Source organism: Eumetopias jubatus, unplaced genomic scaffold (assembly GCF_037043125.1).
Source record: "Eumetopias jubatus isolate StellerSeaLion01/CBP00866 unplaced genomic scaffold, mEumJub1_p1.0 scaffold_16, whole genome shotgun sequence".
Classification (NCBI taxonomy): Eukaryota; Metazoa; Chordata; class Mammalia; order Carnivora; family Otariidae; genus Eumetopias; species Eumetopias jubatus.
Window position 1 is genome coordinate 36,056,370 of NW_028274822.1, and position 20,599 is coordinate 36,076,968.

Below are 20,599 nucleotides of genomic sequence, written 5' to 3' on the forward strand. Positions count from 1 at the left end.
TTATTCCCCAAATGTATAAACTACTCTGAAATCAAAAGGAAGATGCACATGATTTCATTTTGATTTTGTCTCTAAACAAAGGGTAAGGCTCAGGCCTAGGATGGAAGGCTGAACTAAAGTTCCATGTGGTCAAGGGACTCTGTCAAGGTTTTGCTGCTAGTTAGCTGTAGAGGCCGGATGAATCCAGGTCTTTGGCCTTTCCTTTAATACTAATGCCCTTTCCTCTAAGCCATCCTGCCTGTCTGCATGAAAGGAACCAGAACAACAAAGTAGCCACAGTCCAAAGCAGAGGCTTCGAAGAAGTTGTATGCTGTGGTTGAACATAAGCAAAGGAATGGCTAAGTGAAGAGACGTGTGAGACACTGTCCAAGCAATCAAATCCCAACGTAGAGAACATGCTGAAATGGCTCACAATTGAGAATCTGCTGCTTGAAAACCTCCTAAAAGCCTAGACATCTTTCAATTCTTATAAAACGGGAACACCTAAAAGTCAATGAAAATGCAAGGAGGTTCTGGGAAGTAAAAGCAGCACAATTAAAGGTATAAGCAGGGCACAAACCCATGGTTCTTTTGTAGATGTGAAGAAGACCTAATGGAAAACAATTGTCTACAGGAATGCCATGAACTGGAAAATTGAAAAGGAAACAGTTACTTTGTGATCATTCTATTTTTTTTAAGATTTTATTTATTTATTTGACAGAGAGAGAAAGCACAAGCAGGGGGTGCAGCAGGCAGAGAGAGAGAGAGAGAAGAAGTGGGCTCCTTGCTGAGCAGAGAGCTGACACAGGACTCGATCCCAGGACCCTGGGATCATGACCTGAGCCAAAGGCAGATGCTTAACGACTGAGTCACCCAGGTGCCCGTGATCATTCATTCTTATTGAATGTCTGTTATGTGCCAGGTCCTGCTCTAAGACAGGGATATAGCAGTGAATATAATAAAAGAAATCCTTGCCCTGGGGCGTCTGGGTGGCTTGGTCCATTGAGCATTTGATTCTTGATTTCGGCTTAGGTTGTGGTCTCAGGGTTGTGAGTTCGAGCCCCCGCTATGGCTCCCTGTTCAGCGGGGAGTCTGCCTCTCTCCTTCTCCCACAGAAAGAAAGGAGTGAACACTGACTGAGTGCACACTATAGCCCAGCACCAAATTAAGGGCTTTGCTTACCTAAAGTTAATACTATGAGCGAATTTTCAAGGTAGTTATTAATATTCCTATTTTCACCTGAGGGGTCATGCTTAGAGAGGTAAAGTAAAAGTCATGTTTGCAAATATGTTTGCATGGTGAAAATGAAAAAATACAACCCTGTTGCTGACTTCTGAGATGAACCTAATCCTATTCCTAACCTTTTGTCAGGGAACACACATAGAGTTTGGAATTACAATAGCAACATCCAAGTCCTAGCTCCTTACAGCTTGTGTGATCTTGGGAAGTTCTACAATGACAACTACTATTTAGCAACATACCTGGACTGTGCTAGGTACTTTATGTAAACTATCTTGCTTAATCATCACGACAGGCCTATGAGGAGATATTATTATCCCCACTTTATAGATTAAATTAATCCTATTAATATGTGCCCTTTGTTTTCTTTTTAAATATTGTTTTAAAAATTATGTAACACAACACTGTAGAATATTTGGAAAATATAGAAAACCGTGAACAATGAAGGAGCTCTTATAACCCCTTCACCCAGAACTTAGAATTCCTGAAACCAAGGACCAGAATTCCAAGTGACTAGTAAATATCAGCTGTTTTAATGTATATTTTCTCTGTGCAGTATGTTTTTTTCTAGGGTAAGAATGTCTTGACAAGCTTCCTCAAGCTGAATTCATTTCTTGGAATTAGGCTATCTCTTTTTTTTTATGTTATGTTAATCACCATACATTACATCATTAGTTTTTGATGTAGTGTTCTATGATTCATTGTTTGCATATAACACCAAGTGCTCCATCCAATACATGCCCTCTTTAATACCCATCACCAGGCTAACCCATCCCCCCCACCTCTAGAACCCTCAATTTGTTTCTCAGAGTCCATAGTCTCTCATGGTTCGTCTCCCCCTCCAAATCCCCCCCTTTCATTTTTCCCTTCCTACTATCTTCTCTTTTTTTTTTAACATATAATGTATTATTTGTTTCAGAGGTACAGGTCTGTGATTCAACAGTCTTACACAAATCACAGTGCTATCTCTTTATTATTTCTACTTAGCCTATTTGTTTCTGTTTTTTAAACTTATACACTGTATAACAGTGTGTGCCAGAGGAATGGATGATTATATTAATGGCTTTTAACAGTGGGAATTACAGTAACAACACAATATCATGGCTTAATTAAAAGCAACATCTTTTCATCAAACACACAAGAATTTCCATGCATTCAACTGTTCTTGGTAGTAATGCACCTGCTGGCAGGGAATTTCAAATTATCAACTCAACTTAAACAAAACCCCCTTTGAATGGCTGAGCTTTTTATCCTTCTGATTAAAGATCGAAGACAGAGAGGCACATTATACTTTTTCTTTTACATATTCAACACATTCTTTTCAGAAGTTTTCAGACTATTCTTTTTACTGTCATCATTTTATGTGCATCATTTCATTAGGCTTTGTTTTTATTTTATTTATAATATACTCAAAATGGAAAAGTTACAGTAAATGCTACTCTGATTGTGGGTGTGCAAACTTACTCTGAGGGCACATAAAGCTAAAATGATAGCTCTTAGCCTAGTAGCCCACGTTTTAGGAAGTCATTTTGAAAAAACCTAAAAAGAAATTTTATCTAATATTTGACAATTGAGTTTTAGTAGTCATTAAAGAGAGCTTTACAATGACATGTTATTTATATGTACATATATTATAAATGGACATATCTGTACATGCCCAACACATGACCTGATATATAATAGACATTCAATGAATAGTGGCCAGTATTGTCACATATGGCCATCATTCACATACTCAAATATATAGAGGCAGTGAGGTCTGCTATTCAAACCTACACATAAACTCAAGTAGTGCCTGTGGGCTCTAGTTTGGGATTTGGGATTTTAGTGTAGCTCCCCTCCCTTCATCCTAGGAGAATAACACATTATTAGGTGCTAGGCACAGGAGAGAATCTAGTTGAATACATGAAATATTTGTGTGAACATACAGGTGAGAAAAAAGTCTGATTTAAAAAAAATATTTTGTTACAGTTAGGATTCTAGGCACAAGTGCAAGAAAATGTTGCAATTTGGCTGTTGTGTGTAATGGAAACACAGCATTTCTCTTTCTCTTGAATGACTGCTTCTTCCTATCAAGCTATAAAAATAAACTATAACTCTTAAGCAAGTTTGTCTCATTCCTACTCTAAACCAGAATTTTATCAGCTTAGTGCCTACAACTTGAGGTGAAATTCAAGTTTCAGGCAGTGTGGAAGAATGAAAAAACACTAAAATTTAGGATCAGAAGAACTATGTTTAGGGCCTCTTTTCTGCTTCATTACTGTGTGACCATGGACAGTTCCAGTCTCGTTCTGTTCCCGTTTCCTCACTGTAAAATGAGGTACTACTGCTACTTATTTCACAGGGTTTGGGTGCATTTTAAATAAGAAAATGCAGGTTAAAAGCATTCTGTCAACTCTGAGGTATTATGCCAGGGATTGTGAGCAGGTAATTATTATTTTCAGCATTATATTTTTGTTACTAGTATGATAGATACATGTTGCTTAACGTAGGTTTTGAATCCCCCGGCTGCTGCCAATCCAGGTTTTTGTTGCCAGAGATAAGACAGATCATTTTTTACAATCAGCAACAGCATATTTACATGATTTTTCCTTCTACATAATCTAATGGTTACTGGCAAATTGAGATGAGAAACTAAACAATGCTTGAACTGCCCAGGTGCTAAGACCTTGGTTTATGACCCACAAAGAACAAAGAGGGACAAATGCAGAAACGTTTGTCCCTCTTCACGGCACAGCAAACAACCAACGTGCACTTTAAAGGTTATATCATCATATCTGGAGCTGCAAGCAACTGGATTTCCATGTCAAGTTACTTAAGGTGAAAATAAAGATAAAAATAACCCCACTTTAAAAAAATCAAAATGGTATATATTTAAAGTATACCATATGATTTTTTTGGAAGAGTTATTCAATATTAGGAAATTATTGATGATATACATATGCATAGTAAATTGATTACTACAATCAAACTAACATATTCACCTCTTCATATAGTTGAAATTTTTTTGTGCTTGTGGTGAGAACACTTGCAATCTATTTTAGCAAATGTCCAATGTTTAATACAGTATTATTAACTATAGCCATCATGCTGTACATTAGATTTCTAGACTTATTCATCCTACAGTATTGCAACTTTGTTCCCTTTGACCACTATCTCCTCATTTCCTCCACCTTCCCATTCCTGGGCACCACCATTCTCCTCTTTGCTTCTATGCTTTGAACTTTTTAGGTTCCACAAATAAGTAAGATCATGCAGTATTTCTGTGTCTGGTTTATTTCATTTAGCATAATGTCCTCCAGGTTAATCCATATTATCACAAATGGCAGATCTCCTTTTTAAAGGCTGAATACTATTCCAAAGTCCATTCATCCACTGATGGGACCATATCTTGGCTACTGTGAATAACGTACAATGAACATGTGAGCACAGATACACTTTGTGGTATTGACTGCATTTCCTCCGAGTATATACCCAGAAGAGGGATTGCTGGATCATATAGTAGTTCTATTTTTAATTTTTTGAGGAACCTCCATACCATTTTCCACATTAGCTATACCAATTTACATTTCTACCAATGATGCACAAGGTTCCCTTTTCTCCACAACCTCACCATTATGTACTTGTTCTCTTCTATCTTTTTGAAAATAGCCATCGTAAAAGGTGTGAGGTAATATCTCATTGTGGTTTTGATGTGCATTTCCCCAATGATTAATGATGTTGAACATCTTTTATACACCTGTTGGCAATTTGTATGTCTTCTTTGAAAAGTTCAACATCCATTCATGACAAAAACTCTTAAGAAAAAATAGAAGAAAATTTCCTCAGCACAATAAAGGCCATTTATAAAAAGCCACAGCTGACATCATAATCAATGGGGAAAAACTGAAGGCTTTTCCTCTGTGATCTGGTACAGGGCTTGCTCTTGTCACTTCTATTACACACAGTACTAGAAATGCAAGCAACAGCAATGAATAAAGAAAAAGAAATAAAAGTCATCCAAATAGTTAAAGAAGTAAAATTATCTCTGCAAATGATATGATTCTATATGTAGACAACCCTACAGACTCCACACACAAAACAACAACAACAAAAACCTTGTTAGAATAAACAAATTTCAGTAATGTTCCAGGATACCAAATCAATATACAAAAATCAGTTGAGTCTCTTTGCACCAACAATGATCTAACCAAAAAGGAAATCAAGAAAAAATTCCATTTATAATAGCATCAAAAAGAATAAAATACTTGGGAATAAATTTAATCAAGTCAGTGAAAGATTTGTACACTGAAAACTATAAAACACTGAAGAAAATAATTGAAGAAGACACAAATAAATGGAAAGATATCCCGTCCCATGGATTGGAAGAATTAATATTGTTAAAATAGCCATACTACCCAAAATGATGTATGGATTCAATGCAATCCCTACCAAAATTCCAATGGCATTTTTCACAGAAATAGAAAAAACAATCTCAAAATTCATATGGAACCACAAGAGACTCTAAATAGCTAAAATCTTGAGAAAAAAGAACAAGGTTGGAGGCATCACACTTCTGGATTTCAAATTATATTACAAAGCTATAGTAATCAAAACATTATGGTACTGGCCATTAAAACAGACACACAAACCAGTGGAACATAATTAAGAACCCAGAGATAAACCAAAGCATAAATGGTCAATGAATTTTCAACAAGGGTACCAAGAATATACAATCAGGAAGGGTAGTTTCATCAATAAATGGTGCTGGGAAAACTAGATATTCCAGAGTCCAATGAGACTGGACTCTCCTCTTTCATGATATAAAAAAAAAACCCTGAGAATGGATTAAAGACTTACATATAAGATCTGGAATTGTAAAATTCCTAGAAGAAAACAGGAAAAAAGCTACTTGACATTGGCCTTTGAAATGATTTTTTGGATATGATACCAAAAGCTCAAGCAACAAAAGCAAAAGTAAACAAATGGGACTGCATCAAACTGTAAAGGAAATGATCACAAACTGAATCTGATCAAAATATATCTGATAAGATATTAATATCCAAAATATATAAGGAATTCTTACACTCAATAGCAAAAACAAAACAAAAAAACCAGTCTGAATAAAAAATGGGCAGAGGATCTGAATAGACAGACTTTCTTCCAAAGAAGACATAGAAAAATACAGTTTTTAAGACAGAGAGAAGTTTAAGTTCTAGACTGCAGGGTACTTGGATCCCTCCAGCTTGGGCTTGGTGTAATGTGGTCCCAGTTTTCCAATATTCTGAGCCTGGTCCTTCAGTCTCAACCTTAACGGATAGAAAGTCTCTACAAGCTTCAAATCAGCTGTGCACAGTTGTCTGTGAGCATGACTGTGCACAAGCATGTGCACTACGGAGAGCTCATCAAGCTGTGAACATACGGCAAATTTTTCAGGACAATTAAGAATATAGTTTGACAGCAAAGGACCACAGTCTTTAAAAAAAAAAAAAAGAACAAATTAAGTTATTTTTTAAGCTATTTTTTAAAAAGCCCCCAAATAAGCTATTAAACCTTTGAAAATACATACTTAAGTATTTTCTTACCTCCCTCAACAAAAAGCAAGCTCCACAAAATCACCCCTCCAACATGTCTAAAAAACAAAGCGAAAGAAAACAACAACTTTCAACTCTGGGGGTGCCTGGGTGGCTCAGGCGGTTAAATGTCTGACTCTTGGTTTCTGCTTGGGTAATGGTCTCATGAGTCATGAAATCGAGCCCCATGTCCTGCTCTGTGCTCACGGGGGAGTCTGTGCACGCATGCACATGCTCTCTCTCTCTAAAATAAGTAAATAAATCTTAAAAATCTTAAAAAAAAAAAAAAGCAGAACTTCCAACTCTGTGTTGTGGTAAAAAACCTTTCTGAAAAAATCTAGAGTAGAGAGAGGTGAGCAGTACTTCCTAGAAATAGGCCAACTATAGACCAGTTCCCAAAATTCAGTAATTGGGCATGCTTTGGTGAGATCTGCTTTTCTCTCTTCACACACACACACACCCACACACACACACACACACACACACACACGAGGGCAAGAGTACCAGCCTTAACTCTTACGCATCAGGGGACAACAGAGAGAAGAAACCTTAGTAACATTTTACTTCAGGGACTCAGAACATAATCCTGCTGCTGCAGGCCTGGTATTTGCCTCTGTTTATCAGTTTGGAACAATTACCACTGAGTTGTGATATGACTGGGAGATAGAAACTTCACTGGTATTTTAAAAAGTGACAAGATTTCTGTTTCACTGAACAATCCCAGAAGACACCGTCTTCATTTTAATATAGAATGTATTAGATCTCCATACCTGGGTAGAAAAAGATACCCACATATAAAGGAGATACAGCTGTAATATGCTTTTTCTCCCCAAATTTGAAATAAAAGATTTGAAGATCCAAAGCTACATTAATGCAAATATCGGTCTGTTACAAGTATACTTTTTGATTAAATTGGCATACATCAAGTACAATTAGAAAGGTTATTTATAACGAAGAAATACATAATTCTGCATCTTAATGGGGATGACAATTACAGCTGATGGTTGCTAATTAACATGACTTCTTTTGCTTTGGGTGTCAGATATTTCCTGTATGATCTTTATTGCTGGCAATGGACATACCTAATTCTGGAAGGTACAGAAGAGTTAATTATCAGTAACAATGGTCCTCATAACAAATTAATTGGTAACCTGACCAGCTCTCGTTTCACCCTGGAGACCAGAGGATCCAGTAGAATCTGTAAACTCTGACTCAGCGTCATGGCAGGAGAAGTATTTGTTGAATTTTCTGATCAAAGGTGCACCTATCCACCAGGTGTTCAGAATGACAGGGAGAAAAGCCCCAGGTGAAGTGGGTTTGGAAGGTGTTGCCTGTTCCAGCCAAGCAGAAATGCATGGCTCTGTCTGGTTCGGCAGCTCCACCCTCTTGTACCAACATGACCATTGTGCTTACTCTCTTGGACAGCTCAGGGGTGTGTGATCAATGCTGGAGGCTGGACGTGAATGAAGAGAAAGAAGCACTGCAGCTCTCAGCACAGAAAACTAGAAAGCCCTCTTTGCTTGTGCTATAAATTACATATTTATTTTGTTAACATGAGATAGATGAATATTTCTACATATAAAGGTGCCCAGCTAAAATCAGGATAAGTGATATTAATGTCCTATGGTCAGTATTACTGAACCTCCAAAGCAATAAACTTTATGAGTCAATAAATATTACATTTGCAACATAGTTAACATTCCTTTACTGTCTCTAGCACTTATTACACATTGTAACCACAAGTCTACAATACATTATTCATATTTGGGTGTCACCAAGTGATGGATTGCTGCAGGAGAGGCTGTCCTTTAAATAAATCAACAAATAAAAATGCAAATGTTAACATTTTCAGCCACAACTTTTCCCATCTTGAATGGGGAATGAAAATTTCACATTATATTGACAGGCAGCAGAGAGAACAATTAACAACCCACATTGTGAATGAGAAAGATGACTTTGCCACGCCTGGTTTTATCACCTGCACGTGGGACAATATGGGACTCTTCTAGGTGTTAGCGCTTTTCAGAGAACAAAGGAAAACCTGTTTCCTACCAGCATCTGTCTCACCCCCATCCTCTTTTGCAAGTTTGGAAAATTCTTGGAATATAGGGTGGATAGGCTTTTACTCTTATTCTCAGTATGTTCAAAGGTTTGTTGGGATGAAGAATAAACAGAGTTTTGTCTTGCATTAAGAGTTTTCATGTAACTGAAAAGTAGTCTATAAAAAATGCCTTTTCTACACTTTGAAATAAAAATAATTCAAATAATCCTGATTCTGAAATCTGGAAAGCAACCACTGTGCCCTCCTGATAACTGATTTTCATAGTACTGAATCTTTTTTTCAACTCTGCATTTTGTATAATAGACCTATAATATGCCATCATGCACTTCTAAGGATGAAACCCAGTGTGTTACACATTGTTTTATTTAGCCAAGTACTCATTATTTAGGAAACCTCTGAGAATCTATATTTAGCTGATTTGCAGTATTAAGAACCAACAGATACAGAATCCCTTTTTTAAGGTCCGTAAATATGAGTCTTCACAGCAATTTTAACCTGGGCTTGTAAAACTGTACTAAGTTGATATGGTCCATTCAGAAAATGTGTGCTGAGAATGTTCTACAAAACTCTTACTGGGGAAACATTTTATTCTTTTTCATGCTTCTCTCTAAACTGAAATGCAATCATCAAAAACACATTAAAGTAGCGTTAAAGATCTCACTTTAATCTTCAATAGGAAAATTCACTAAGAGTGAAAATCCAGATCATTTCTCCTCTTTACCTGTAACTTCTCCAGAGGAAGCCCTCAAGGTGACTGGGATGGATCCTCCTTGAGCACAAGCATTCAGCCACAATGCTGAGTGGTCCAAGGAGGGAGCCCCCCTCAACAGTTCAGAACGACAGCTCAATATGGGTATTTGGAAAATGCTAATAAGGGCAGCATTAAAAATAAAAGAAAGGAGTAATGGACAAAGAATGTGGTAAGCTAGTTAAATTTTCTTTTGATTGTGGGTCACCTTCAAAATAAGGAGGTTGTCATTGTTAACTATTATAGTATTTAAGAAAATGGGCTTTGGAGTCTGAAACACTAGTTCTACCTCTTATTAGCTATGCAACCTTAGGCAAGTCACTCAATCTCTTAGTTCTCTAATTTTGGAAATGAGGATGATAGTAGTACCACTTCATAAGGCTTTGATGAAGATTAAATCAGATAGTCCATACAAAGGGTGGACACATAGTAGGTGCCTAACAGATGGCAGTCATTATTGTCCTCTGTGTTAAGAGTTATTTCCCAAAAGTTCTTTATAATTAAAATTAAGTCTTAAAATCTACATTCATCTGATAAGATGCTGGGAATTTAAGTGCTCAAAGAAGCACATTCCCAAGGAAGCTGAAACTAGGCCCATTTGGTGTTGCTGTTTATATATTCAGCCTTAAATGCATAATAGGGGGGTGGCTTATTGGATGTGAAAAAATTTTAATAATGTATTTCTCTTCCTGACTCCAGAAAAGGCTGATCAAATTCTTAACTCTTCAAATTCTCTGTTATCAGTAAATGCTGACAGTCCTTTAAAACCGTAATACAAAACCCACTATAATTTTCAGTATCAATTAATTCAATTAGTTAAAGTCCAAGTGTATAACAATTCTGTGACAAATTGGGAAAGACCTGCTGCTATGCACATTTTCTGATGAAAAATAGGATTAGCTTTGTGTTTCTCTGTAAATTCTTGCCAATTACCAGTTTCAATTAAGGCGGGGCATGTGTAAAGGAAAGGGCTCCATGAGATCAACCTGGCCAAATCTAGATGCTTCCAAATAAGGCCTCTCTCTTAACAGCTATTAAGAATTGTCAAGACTTTTCCACTCCTTATTAAATGACTCCCTGCCCCCCAAACGCTCTTATTTAAAGAATGTTAAACCAGAGTCCCAGAGGCTTACCTGGAAGTGTCATGCTGCAATACTGATGGGTTTGTGATTACAAGTTCCTTTTGGCTTCCTGTTGTCATAGGAGATGTGGATGCATCTTTTCTAACGCCTGCCACTGTTCCTGTATGAATAATAAAAGGAATTAATTTGGGCATTCAATAAAAGGAAATGGAAAAGTCCATTCTGAGCAATATATTAGACATTCCAAAAATCCCTAAGCTATTTTTTTCCCTCCAAAATGAAACAACGGCAGCTGGAAAACTGAGTGGGTTGTTTTGATATTGTAAACATCAGAGATCCACAGTATCTTGTTTTAAAAAAGTACTTCTGTGCAATAACAGACTGGCTAGTGATTTTGTTTTTAAATGCGATGGCCTGTCATCTTCCTGCTGATTTGAGTTTACTGTGAAAATGCCCAAGAAGGTAGATTACTTTATTTTGTTCCCTTTAACCATTCTAAGAAAAGATCTTTCTTCTGAGTCCAGCACTTTGTACCTCCGAAGTCCCCAAGTTAAACTGCTCTTACCCCTAAAACTTTCAGAGCAGACATAAATCTTGAATGTTCCTTTCAAAGAACTGTACACTGGGCTTAAAACAAGTGTCTGATTGGAAGAGATGCCCACCTTCCAGGGCTGATTTGGTCTCTGTTCCTTTCTAACAAGCAATGTTCAGCTAATAATTATTTTTCTCCTCTGGAGTGCTAAATAAGATGGCGTGGGCAGAAAGATTTTTTGTTTTTGTTTGTTTTCTATTATTATTATTTCTAATAACAATAATTTTCTCCCTCTCCTTTTCCTTCTTAATATTATTTCCCAAACAACACAAAACATCCCTGTCTTTTTCTTGGAAGACTGTCAGAATTTCATCCACGATTTTCTTCTGGTTCCTGGAAAACTATTGTCCAGGCTCCTTAACGAAATTATTTGGGAAGATTTACTCTTTCTTTGAGGAAAGTGTAACTATTTAAATAACATGAAGACAGCTTTGGTGTGTTGGAAATACCAGATCCTCAAATGCCAAGAATATAGTATGCTAATTCTGGGAATGGCACCTCTTCTCGGTGTTACCAGAGAAAATCAGGCCCAGAGAAAGCAAGAGTCTTCTATGTACAGGGAGTAGCATCAAAACAGTCACCATGATCCTTGGTGTTCAAAAGCTATGCTCAATGCTGACTGTTCTCTGTTATGTAGAGATGTAAAAGACCAGCCACCTAAATGCACAATTCAGTCCTCTTTGTTCACACAAACCTGTGGGAGCCTGAACCCAAACCAGTATATTTTCATACGAGACATAAACTCCATCAGTACATACAGTGCATCAGTCAGTAAATATTTACCAAGTACCTAATGATGGGCAAGGGCTGGTGTCAGGATTAAGCTCAGAGTTAGTTTAGGGGAGGGTAAAGAAGATGGGAGAGTAAGAATATGAGATACTCTGAACAATCTGGTAAAGAATCATAAATAACCCAATGCAATATAAGGTGACAACAGCTAACAGATATGGTATGTTTAGTATGTGCCTGGTATTGTTCTAGGACTCTGCCATATACCATTAATCTTTTTTAAAAACAGCTTCATTATAATTTGGATACCATAAAATTTAACCATCTTAAGCATACAGTTTGATAAATAGTAGTAAATTTATATAGCTTACAGCATGGCCACAACCCAGTTTTAAAAATATTTGTTATAAATGGGGCGCCCGGGTGGCTCAATCATTTGAGCGTCTGACTCTTGGTTTCAGCTCAGGTTACAATCTCAGGGTTGTGAGATCGAGCCCTGCGTAGGGCTCCGTGCTCAGTGAGGAGTTTGCTTGAGATCCTTTCCCTCACCCTCTCCCTCTACCCCTCCTGCTGTGTGCACGCTCTCTCTCTCAAATAAATAATTAAAAAAATTTGTCATGGGATTGACATTTCTTTTTACAATCTGGTTTTAGAATATCTCCTCACTCCCAAAAGTTCCCTCATGCTCATTTGTGGCCAGCCCCTTCTCCCTGTCTGTTTTGTTCCTATCCCTCCTCTAGCTCTCTCTCTCTAGTTTTGCCATTTCTAGAAATTATATTTATCCTCATAAAAACCCTTTGTAATAGATACTATTTTTATATCTCATTTATAGATAGGCAAAATAAGCCATAAGGGACTTACATGACCTGCCCAAGCCCACAAAGTTAGTAAGTGATGGAGCCAATATTCATGTCCAGATAATCTGATCCCAGAGTTTTACCATTAGGCTATCCCTCGTAATAAAGAGTACAAAAAGTCTGAGGGATTAAGAAGTGGGAGAGATCACGTATGGCTGTAGGATTAAAGATTTGATGCAGGAGGTGGTATTTTGATAGGAGGGAATAAGGAGCATGGAATTAGCAAAAGCATTAAATTAAAAACCTCAAGGCTAAATATTTAACGTATTCAGGAAATATTTATTGAGCATCATTATGTCCTTGTACCTTGTTAATCACTTTAAATCACTTTACATGCATTATCTCATTATTCCTTCCAACAGTCCTTAAATTATATTATTGTCCTCATTTTATAGATAAGGAAGTGGAAACTGTGAAAGGTAAGGCAGCATGTCCAATATCACACAACTAGTAAGAACAAGGCTGGGTTTTGAATTTGTACTGCAAACTAATCTTAAACATTGTGCTAGTTGGCCTCAAAAATAAAACATAGCAGCAACAAACACAATTAAAGAATAAAAAAACAAACTGGTTTTTGGAGAGATTACTTCTGTGGCAGAATTTGGAAGAGAGTGGGACAGAGAGAACGGAGGCAGGTAAAGCAGCTCATTACTACTATAACTGTCTGGGTAGAGTATTGGGTGGTGTGAGGGGAAATTAAAATGTGCAAATAGGAGTTGAAACAACTGAGAGGGATTTGTGGGTAAGGGGAGGGAGGAAGAAATGCCTGGTAGTGAAAGAATATAATTATCTCTGCAATCACTATTATAGAAGACCTGAACAATAGTCTTATTTATTCTGTTCTGATACTTCTATCAAAAGTTTAGTTGAGATAACTGACATTTGATGGGGACAATTTAAAGTAATTTTAACAGAGGGTCCAGGGACTCCTATGGAATCTATGGATATACTTCATGAATGTGTGACTCCCTCATAATTGCAGGCACAATGATGTGTGTATATGTGTCTGTTCACTCTTTAAGGAAAGGGGCCATCACTTTCATCAAATTCTAAAAAGGTATGAGACCCCCAAAAACTTAAGAATGATTGGTCTAAGACATAGGACAAGTTTATTCCTTTTTCTTAATTCTCTAAGTGCTATTCCTTATTAAGTTTCTGGAAAGCTATATATCAGCTTTTAATTATACTCATTCCTTCTACAAAATCTGATTTCATATTAAGTGTACCAACAATTACATAGTTATGCATATTCATAAAACTACATATCTATTTACACACACACACATATACTTACACACATACACAAAGACAACATATGCATTTTAAAAGTAAAAGCGCATGTGGTGCCTGGGTGGCTCAGTTGGTTAAGCATCCGACTCTTGGTTTCAGCTCAGCTAATGACCTTAGGGTTGTGTGGTTGAGCCCCACATCAGGCTCCATGCTCAGTGGGGAGTATGCTCAAGATTCTCTCTCTCCCTTTCCTCCTACCCCTCCCCCTGCTCATGCACTCTCTCTCTCTAAAATAAATATATCTTTAAAAAAAAGTGCTGATAAGAGTATTATCCATGAGGGTGATAAGTTGTATAAATATGTTTGAATATATTTATGTAAATAAACACATACATATATTTTTGCATACATAGATGAAATTAAACATAATGGAGCATATCCTATTTATATAAAGCTGGGTCTACGTCTGCCCATCCATCAGTCAACATCTCATGATAACATAACTTCTTAGAGTTCAACGTTTAGGAAAAACTCTGTTTCTGGGCCCTTTGTTTTATTTTGCATTTTAAAAGTCACTCAGTTATATTATACATGCAGTTTAGCATAAAGAATAAATTATAAAGAAAATACTAGTATACCACTTTTGTAGATCAAGAAATGAAGTACTGGCAGCAATGCCCCCTGGAAGCATCAATGTCCATCCCTGATCACAGCCTCTTCTCACCTCCAGGAACTGCTACTATTCTCATAACTATTCCCTTTCCATTCTTTATAGTTTTACCATATATGAATGTATCCCAAAACTGTGACTTAGTTTTGCTGTGTTTGAACTTTATAAAAATAGAAATATACTATATATATTCTTTTGAAGACTTCTTTTGCTCAATATTATGTCCATGAGATTTATCTGTGTTGATGATTTATGTAGCTGCAGTTTGTTTTCTTTGCTACATAGGGTCCCACTGTATGCATTTTTGAGTTTTTATCCATTCTATTGATGGATATTTAGAGTATTTCTGGTTTGGGGTTATTATGAAGAACACTTGCTGTGGCAGAGGCTGCCAGTTATTCACCAAAATTCCCTCTGTTCGGAGCACCAGCTAGATTATATTTCCCAATTCCCCTTATAATTATGTGTGGTTGAGTAGAAAACTAGTGGATGTTACACGTGCCATTTCAGGCCTATCCTATAAAAACCTTCCACATGTACTCTATACCTTCCTCCTTCTTGCTGACCTGTTATGGCAGGGCCAACTGCTTCCTGTAAAGGGCCACTTAGTAAATATACTAGGCTTTGTGGGCCATTGAGCTTCTGTTGCAACTATTCAACTCTGTTGTTGTAGTATGAAAGCAACCACAGACAATACATAAAAAATGGAAATCGCTGTATTCTAATAAAACTTCATTAAAACAAGCAGCGGGCCAGATTAGGCCAAGAATAAAGTTTGCTAACCTCTGTGTTATTTTAATACTCAAGGTGATCTTGGAAGAAACTTCTTGCTCCTTAAGCCGTTGCTATTTTTTCTATTTGTTACCATAGTTTAGCCTACCCAACTACATATAGCTGCTATGAACATATTTTAAGTTAATTCTCTCTAGTATATATACTTAGAAATGGAATCTCTTAGATATGGGGTATTTGTTCTTTATCTTCAATAAATAATGCAAAACTGTTTTCCAAAGTGGTTGTATAAATTTACACTCTGATCAGCAGACAAGCATTCCTGGTGCTTTAGTCTTGCTAACACAAGAATGATAATGACAATACAACCTATCATAATTTGTGGGAGGCAGCTAAAGAAATGCTTAGAGAGAAACTTACAGTTTTACATACTTAGAAAAGAAGAAAGATTTAAAATCATTGATCTCAGTTTTCAATTTAAGAAGCTAGGGAAAAAGAGCTAATTAAATCCAAATTAGTACAAAGTAAGTAATAAAAATAAGAACAAGAATCAATGGAATAGAAAACAAGCACATAATAGATAAAAATAAACAAAAAGCAAAGGCTGTTTTTTTTTTCTTTAAAAAAACAGTAAAACTGATTACCCCCTAGCAAAGCTGATCAAGAGAGAAAATTAAAAATTACCAATATCAGGAATGAAAGAGGGATATCACTACAGATGTTAAGGCCATTAAGGAAAAGGCATGTTATGAACAACAATTTTACACCAATAAAGCCAACAACTTAGATGAAATGAGCAAATCCCATGAAAAGCAAAATTTAGCAAAATTGAACACAAAAAGAAATGACAAATCTGAATAGTCCAGTATCTGTTAAAGAAAAATAAAATCCAAAATAAGAAAACTCATACACACACATACCATCACCATCAACACTAACAACAAAAGCAACAACTCCAAGATAGATGTTTCAATGGTGGATTCTATAAAACATGTAAGGAAGAAAAATACCAATCTTACACAAACTCTTTCAGAAAACAGAGGAGAGAAAAAATCCTACCTCATTTATTTTTTAAAAATTGTGGTAAAATACACATTTACCATTTTAACCATTTTAATGTATACAATTTGTTAGTATTAGGTACATTCACAATGTTGTGCAACCATCACACTATCTAGTTCCAGACCTCTTTCATCACTTCAGACAAAAACCCTGTAAAATTAAGCAGTCATTCTCCATTTTCCTCTCCGAAGTCCCTGGTGACCATAAATCTGCTTTGTCTATTCTGGATATTTCATATGAATACAATCATACAACATGTGGCCTTTTGTGTCTCGTGTCTTCCAATTAGCATAATTTTTTCTTTTCTTTTTTAATCTCAAGTAGACTCCATGCCCAGCATGGAGTCCAATGCAGGGCTTGAACTCTTGACCCTGAGATCAAGAGTCAAACATTAACTGACTGAGCCACCCAGATGCCACTAGCATAATGTTTTCAAAGTTCATTTATGCTGTAGCACATACCAGAACTTCATTCCTTCTTACAGTTAAATTATATTCCATCATATGGATATACTGCATTTTGTTTATCCATTCATCTGTTGATGGGCATTTGGGTTGTTCCCATCTTTTGGGTATTGTGAATAGAGCTGCTATGAATATTTGCATACAAAATATATTTAAACACCTGTTGTCAATTATTTTGAATATACACCTCTGAGTACAACTGTTGGGTCATATAGTAGTTCTATGTTTAACTTATTGAAGAATTACCAAACTGTTTTCCATGGTGGCTCTATTATTTTAAATTCCCACCAGCAATGTATGAGGGTTCTGATTTCTCCACATCCTCTCCACCTTGTAATTTTCCATTTTTAAATTATAATAATCATAGTGAGTATGAAGCAGTGTCTCACTGTGGTTTTGATTTGGATTTCCCTAATAATTAGTGATGTTGCACATTTTTTCATATGCTTATTAGCCATTTGAATATCTTCTTAAGAGAAGTATCTATTCAAGCCCTTGGCCCAGGTTTTAATTGAGTTGTTTGTCTTTGTTATTGAGTTGTAAAAGTTCTTTATATATCCTGGATACTAAACCATTAAGAGATATAGGATCTACAAATTTTTATCCCATTTTGTGGGGCATCTTTACATTCTATAGACAGTGTTCTTTGACACAATTAAAAAATTAAGTACAATTTATCTATTTTTTCTTTGATTGCTTGTGCTCTTGTTGTCATATCTAAGAAGCCACTGTCTAATCTATGAGCATGAAGATTTACAAGGATGTTTTTACCTAAGAGTTTTACAGATTTCATTCTTATTTTTAGCTCTTTGATTAATTTTGAATTAATTTTTGTGTATGGTATGAGGTATATAAATGAAGAATCCAACTTCATTTTTTTGCATGTGGATATCCAGTTGTCCCAGCACCATTTGTTGAAAAGACTATTCATTTGTTGAATTATCTTGGCACCCCTGCTGAAAATCAAATGGCCAGAGATGTATGGGTTTATTTCTTGATTCTCAATTCTATTCCGTTGATCTCTCTCTATATATGTATATAACCTCATGCCAGGTATAGGTTTAACCTCAGTATAGTTTTGATTACTATAGCTTTGTAGTAAATTTTGAAGATGGGAAGTATGATGACTTCAACTTTGCTCCTCTTTTCAACATTATGTTAACTATTTGGGGACCCTTGTAATTCTGCATGAATTTTGGAATTGGTTTTTCCATTTCTGCAAAAATGACATTGGAAATTTGACAAAGACTGCATTCAATCTGTAGATCACTTTGGGGAGTACTGACATCTTAACCATATTTAAGTCCTCAAATCCATGAACACAAAATGTCTTTCCACTTATTTAGGTCTTCTTCAATTTGTTTCAGCAATGTTTTGTACTGTTGAGTGTACAACTCTTACACTCTTGGTTTAATTTACTGCTAGGTATTGTATTGTTTTGATGCATTATGATTGGAATTGTTTTTTAAAATTTCCTTTTCAGTAGTTCATTACTAGTATATAGAAATATAAGTGATAATTTTGAGTATTGAATTTTATCCTGCCACTTTGCTGAATTCGTTTGTTAGCTCTAAGGGATTTTTGTGTATCCTCTAGGATTTTCTATATATAAAATCATATTGTCTGCTAAAATAATTTAACTTTTTCCTTTCCAATGTGGATATGTTTTATTTCTTTTTCTTGTCTAACTGCTCTGGCTAGAACTTCCAGCACAGGGTTGAATAGAAGTGGCAAAAGCAGGGATACTTGTCTTGTTCCTGATCTTAGGGGGTAAACTTTCCATCTTTTACAACTGAATATAATATTAGCTGTGGGTTTTTCATATATGCTCTTTACCATGTTGAGGAAGTTTCCTTCTATTCCCACTTTATTGATTGTTTTTATCATGAAAGAGTGTTGGATTTTGTCAAATGTTTTTTCTGTGTCGGGTTGATGTTTTTTCCCCCCATCATTCTATTTTTTTTTTTTTAAAGTAGGCTCCACACCCAGTGTGGTGCTTGAACTCATGACCCTGAGATCATGAGTTGCATGCTCTACTGACTGCATCAGCCAGGCGTCCTTCCCCTTCATTCTATTGATATGTGATATATTGTACTGATTGGTTTTTGTATATTAAACTACCTTTGCATTCCTGGGCTAAATCCTACTTGGTATGTAATTCTTTTAATATGTTGCTGCATTCAGTTTTGTTAGTATTTTATTGAGGAGATTTTCATCTATATTCACAAGTGATTTTGGTGTGTAGTTTTCTTGTGATGTCTTTGTCTGGCTTTGGCATCAGAGTAATGCCTGAAATGAGTGAAGAAGTGTTCCTTCTTCTATTTTTTTTGTAAGTGTTCCCGAAGGATTCATGTTAATTCTTTAAATGTTTGGTAGAATTCACCAGTGAAGCCATCTCCTTCAAGTCCTGGGCTTGTCTTTTTTGGGAGGTTTTTGATTGCTGACTTAATCACTTTACTTGTTTGGGTCTATTCAGATTTCTTATCTTTCTTGAGTCAGTTTTGGTAGTTTGTGTATTTTTTAGGAATTTGTCCATTTCATCTATGGTTGCCTAATTTGTTGGCTTTTGAGTGTCTATTGTTTGGCTCAACTATTACCTTTTTACTTCAGGCAGCAGTGGTGTATTCATTTGGTTTTTAATGTTTGCAAACAATGTTCTACATGTAGTTGCTTCTCTGTCCTGAGAAAGGTCAGGCTTAGGAAAAACCCTGTGTCAATCCTTTAGGAAATAGACAGGTAAAAAGAGACAAACACAATTCCTTGAAAACAAGATCTGTTCTGCCTCCTCTGGGACCAGGTGCTCATATGTGGAACTCAGAATGCCATCTTCAAGAATGCTGCCATGCTGGGGATGGGGATGGGACAAGGCTAACTTAAAATTTCACAAAGTTCTCCTACCATGTTTCAATGGACTTTATATTGGCTAAGCATTTGCTTGATTCTTATCAATCTTTCACTATTTTTCAGAGTTCTGATAAGGCTGATTCTGGCAGTTTTGCCAGTACTTTCAGTATTTCTGGGGGTTGGGGCGGGGGGGCTCTGGAAGTCCCTATCTGCTGACATCCTCCTGACTTATTTATGACACAGCATAACTCTGTTGCCAAACCCTGACAAGGTCATTACCAAAGAAAGGTATTACACACCAATATCTCCCAATCAGTGTAATTTTATCAAATTAACAGAATAAAAAAGAAAATGCATGGTCATCTCAATAGGTACACAAAAAAGACTTGATGAAATTCAACACTCATTATGATAAAGATTCTCAGCAAATGAGGGAACTTTCTTAACCTGATAAAGAGCATTTACAAAAAACCTACAGCTAAAATCATACTAAATGGTGGAAGACAGCTTTCCCTATGAGATCAGGACTTCCTTATGGAAGTTCACTTTTACCATTTTATTCTACATTGTAATAGAAGTCCTAGGCAGTATAATGAGATAATAAAAGAAATAAAAAGCATAAAGACTTGGGAAAAAAGTAGTTGTTATGGACTGAATTGTGCTCCCCCACCCGCCCAAATTCATGTGTTAAAATCCTAACCTTCAGTACACCTCAGAATGTGCCTGTATTTGGAGATAGGACATTTAAAGAGGTAAT

The 20,599-nt window shown here is 36.2% G+C and overlaps 1 protein-coding gene across 2 annotated transcripts in view; it reads right to left on the minus strand.

Annotated features, from left to right (window-relative positions):
* KIAA1328 (KIAA1328 ortholog) overlaps positions 1 to 20,599 on the minus strand; it is a 362,056-nt gene that overhangs the window by 32,071 nt on the left and 309,386 nt on the right. For both annotated transcript variants that reach the window (XM_028098399.2, XM_088019426.1), the window contains one exon: positions 10,714 to 10,822. In XM_028098399.2, the coding sequence (XP_027954200.2) occupies positions 10,714 to 10,822 (109 nt within the window). The remainder of the gene's footprint in view (positions 1 to 10,713; positions 10,823 to 20,599) is intronic.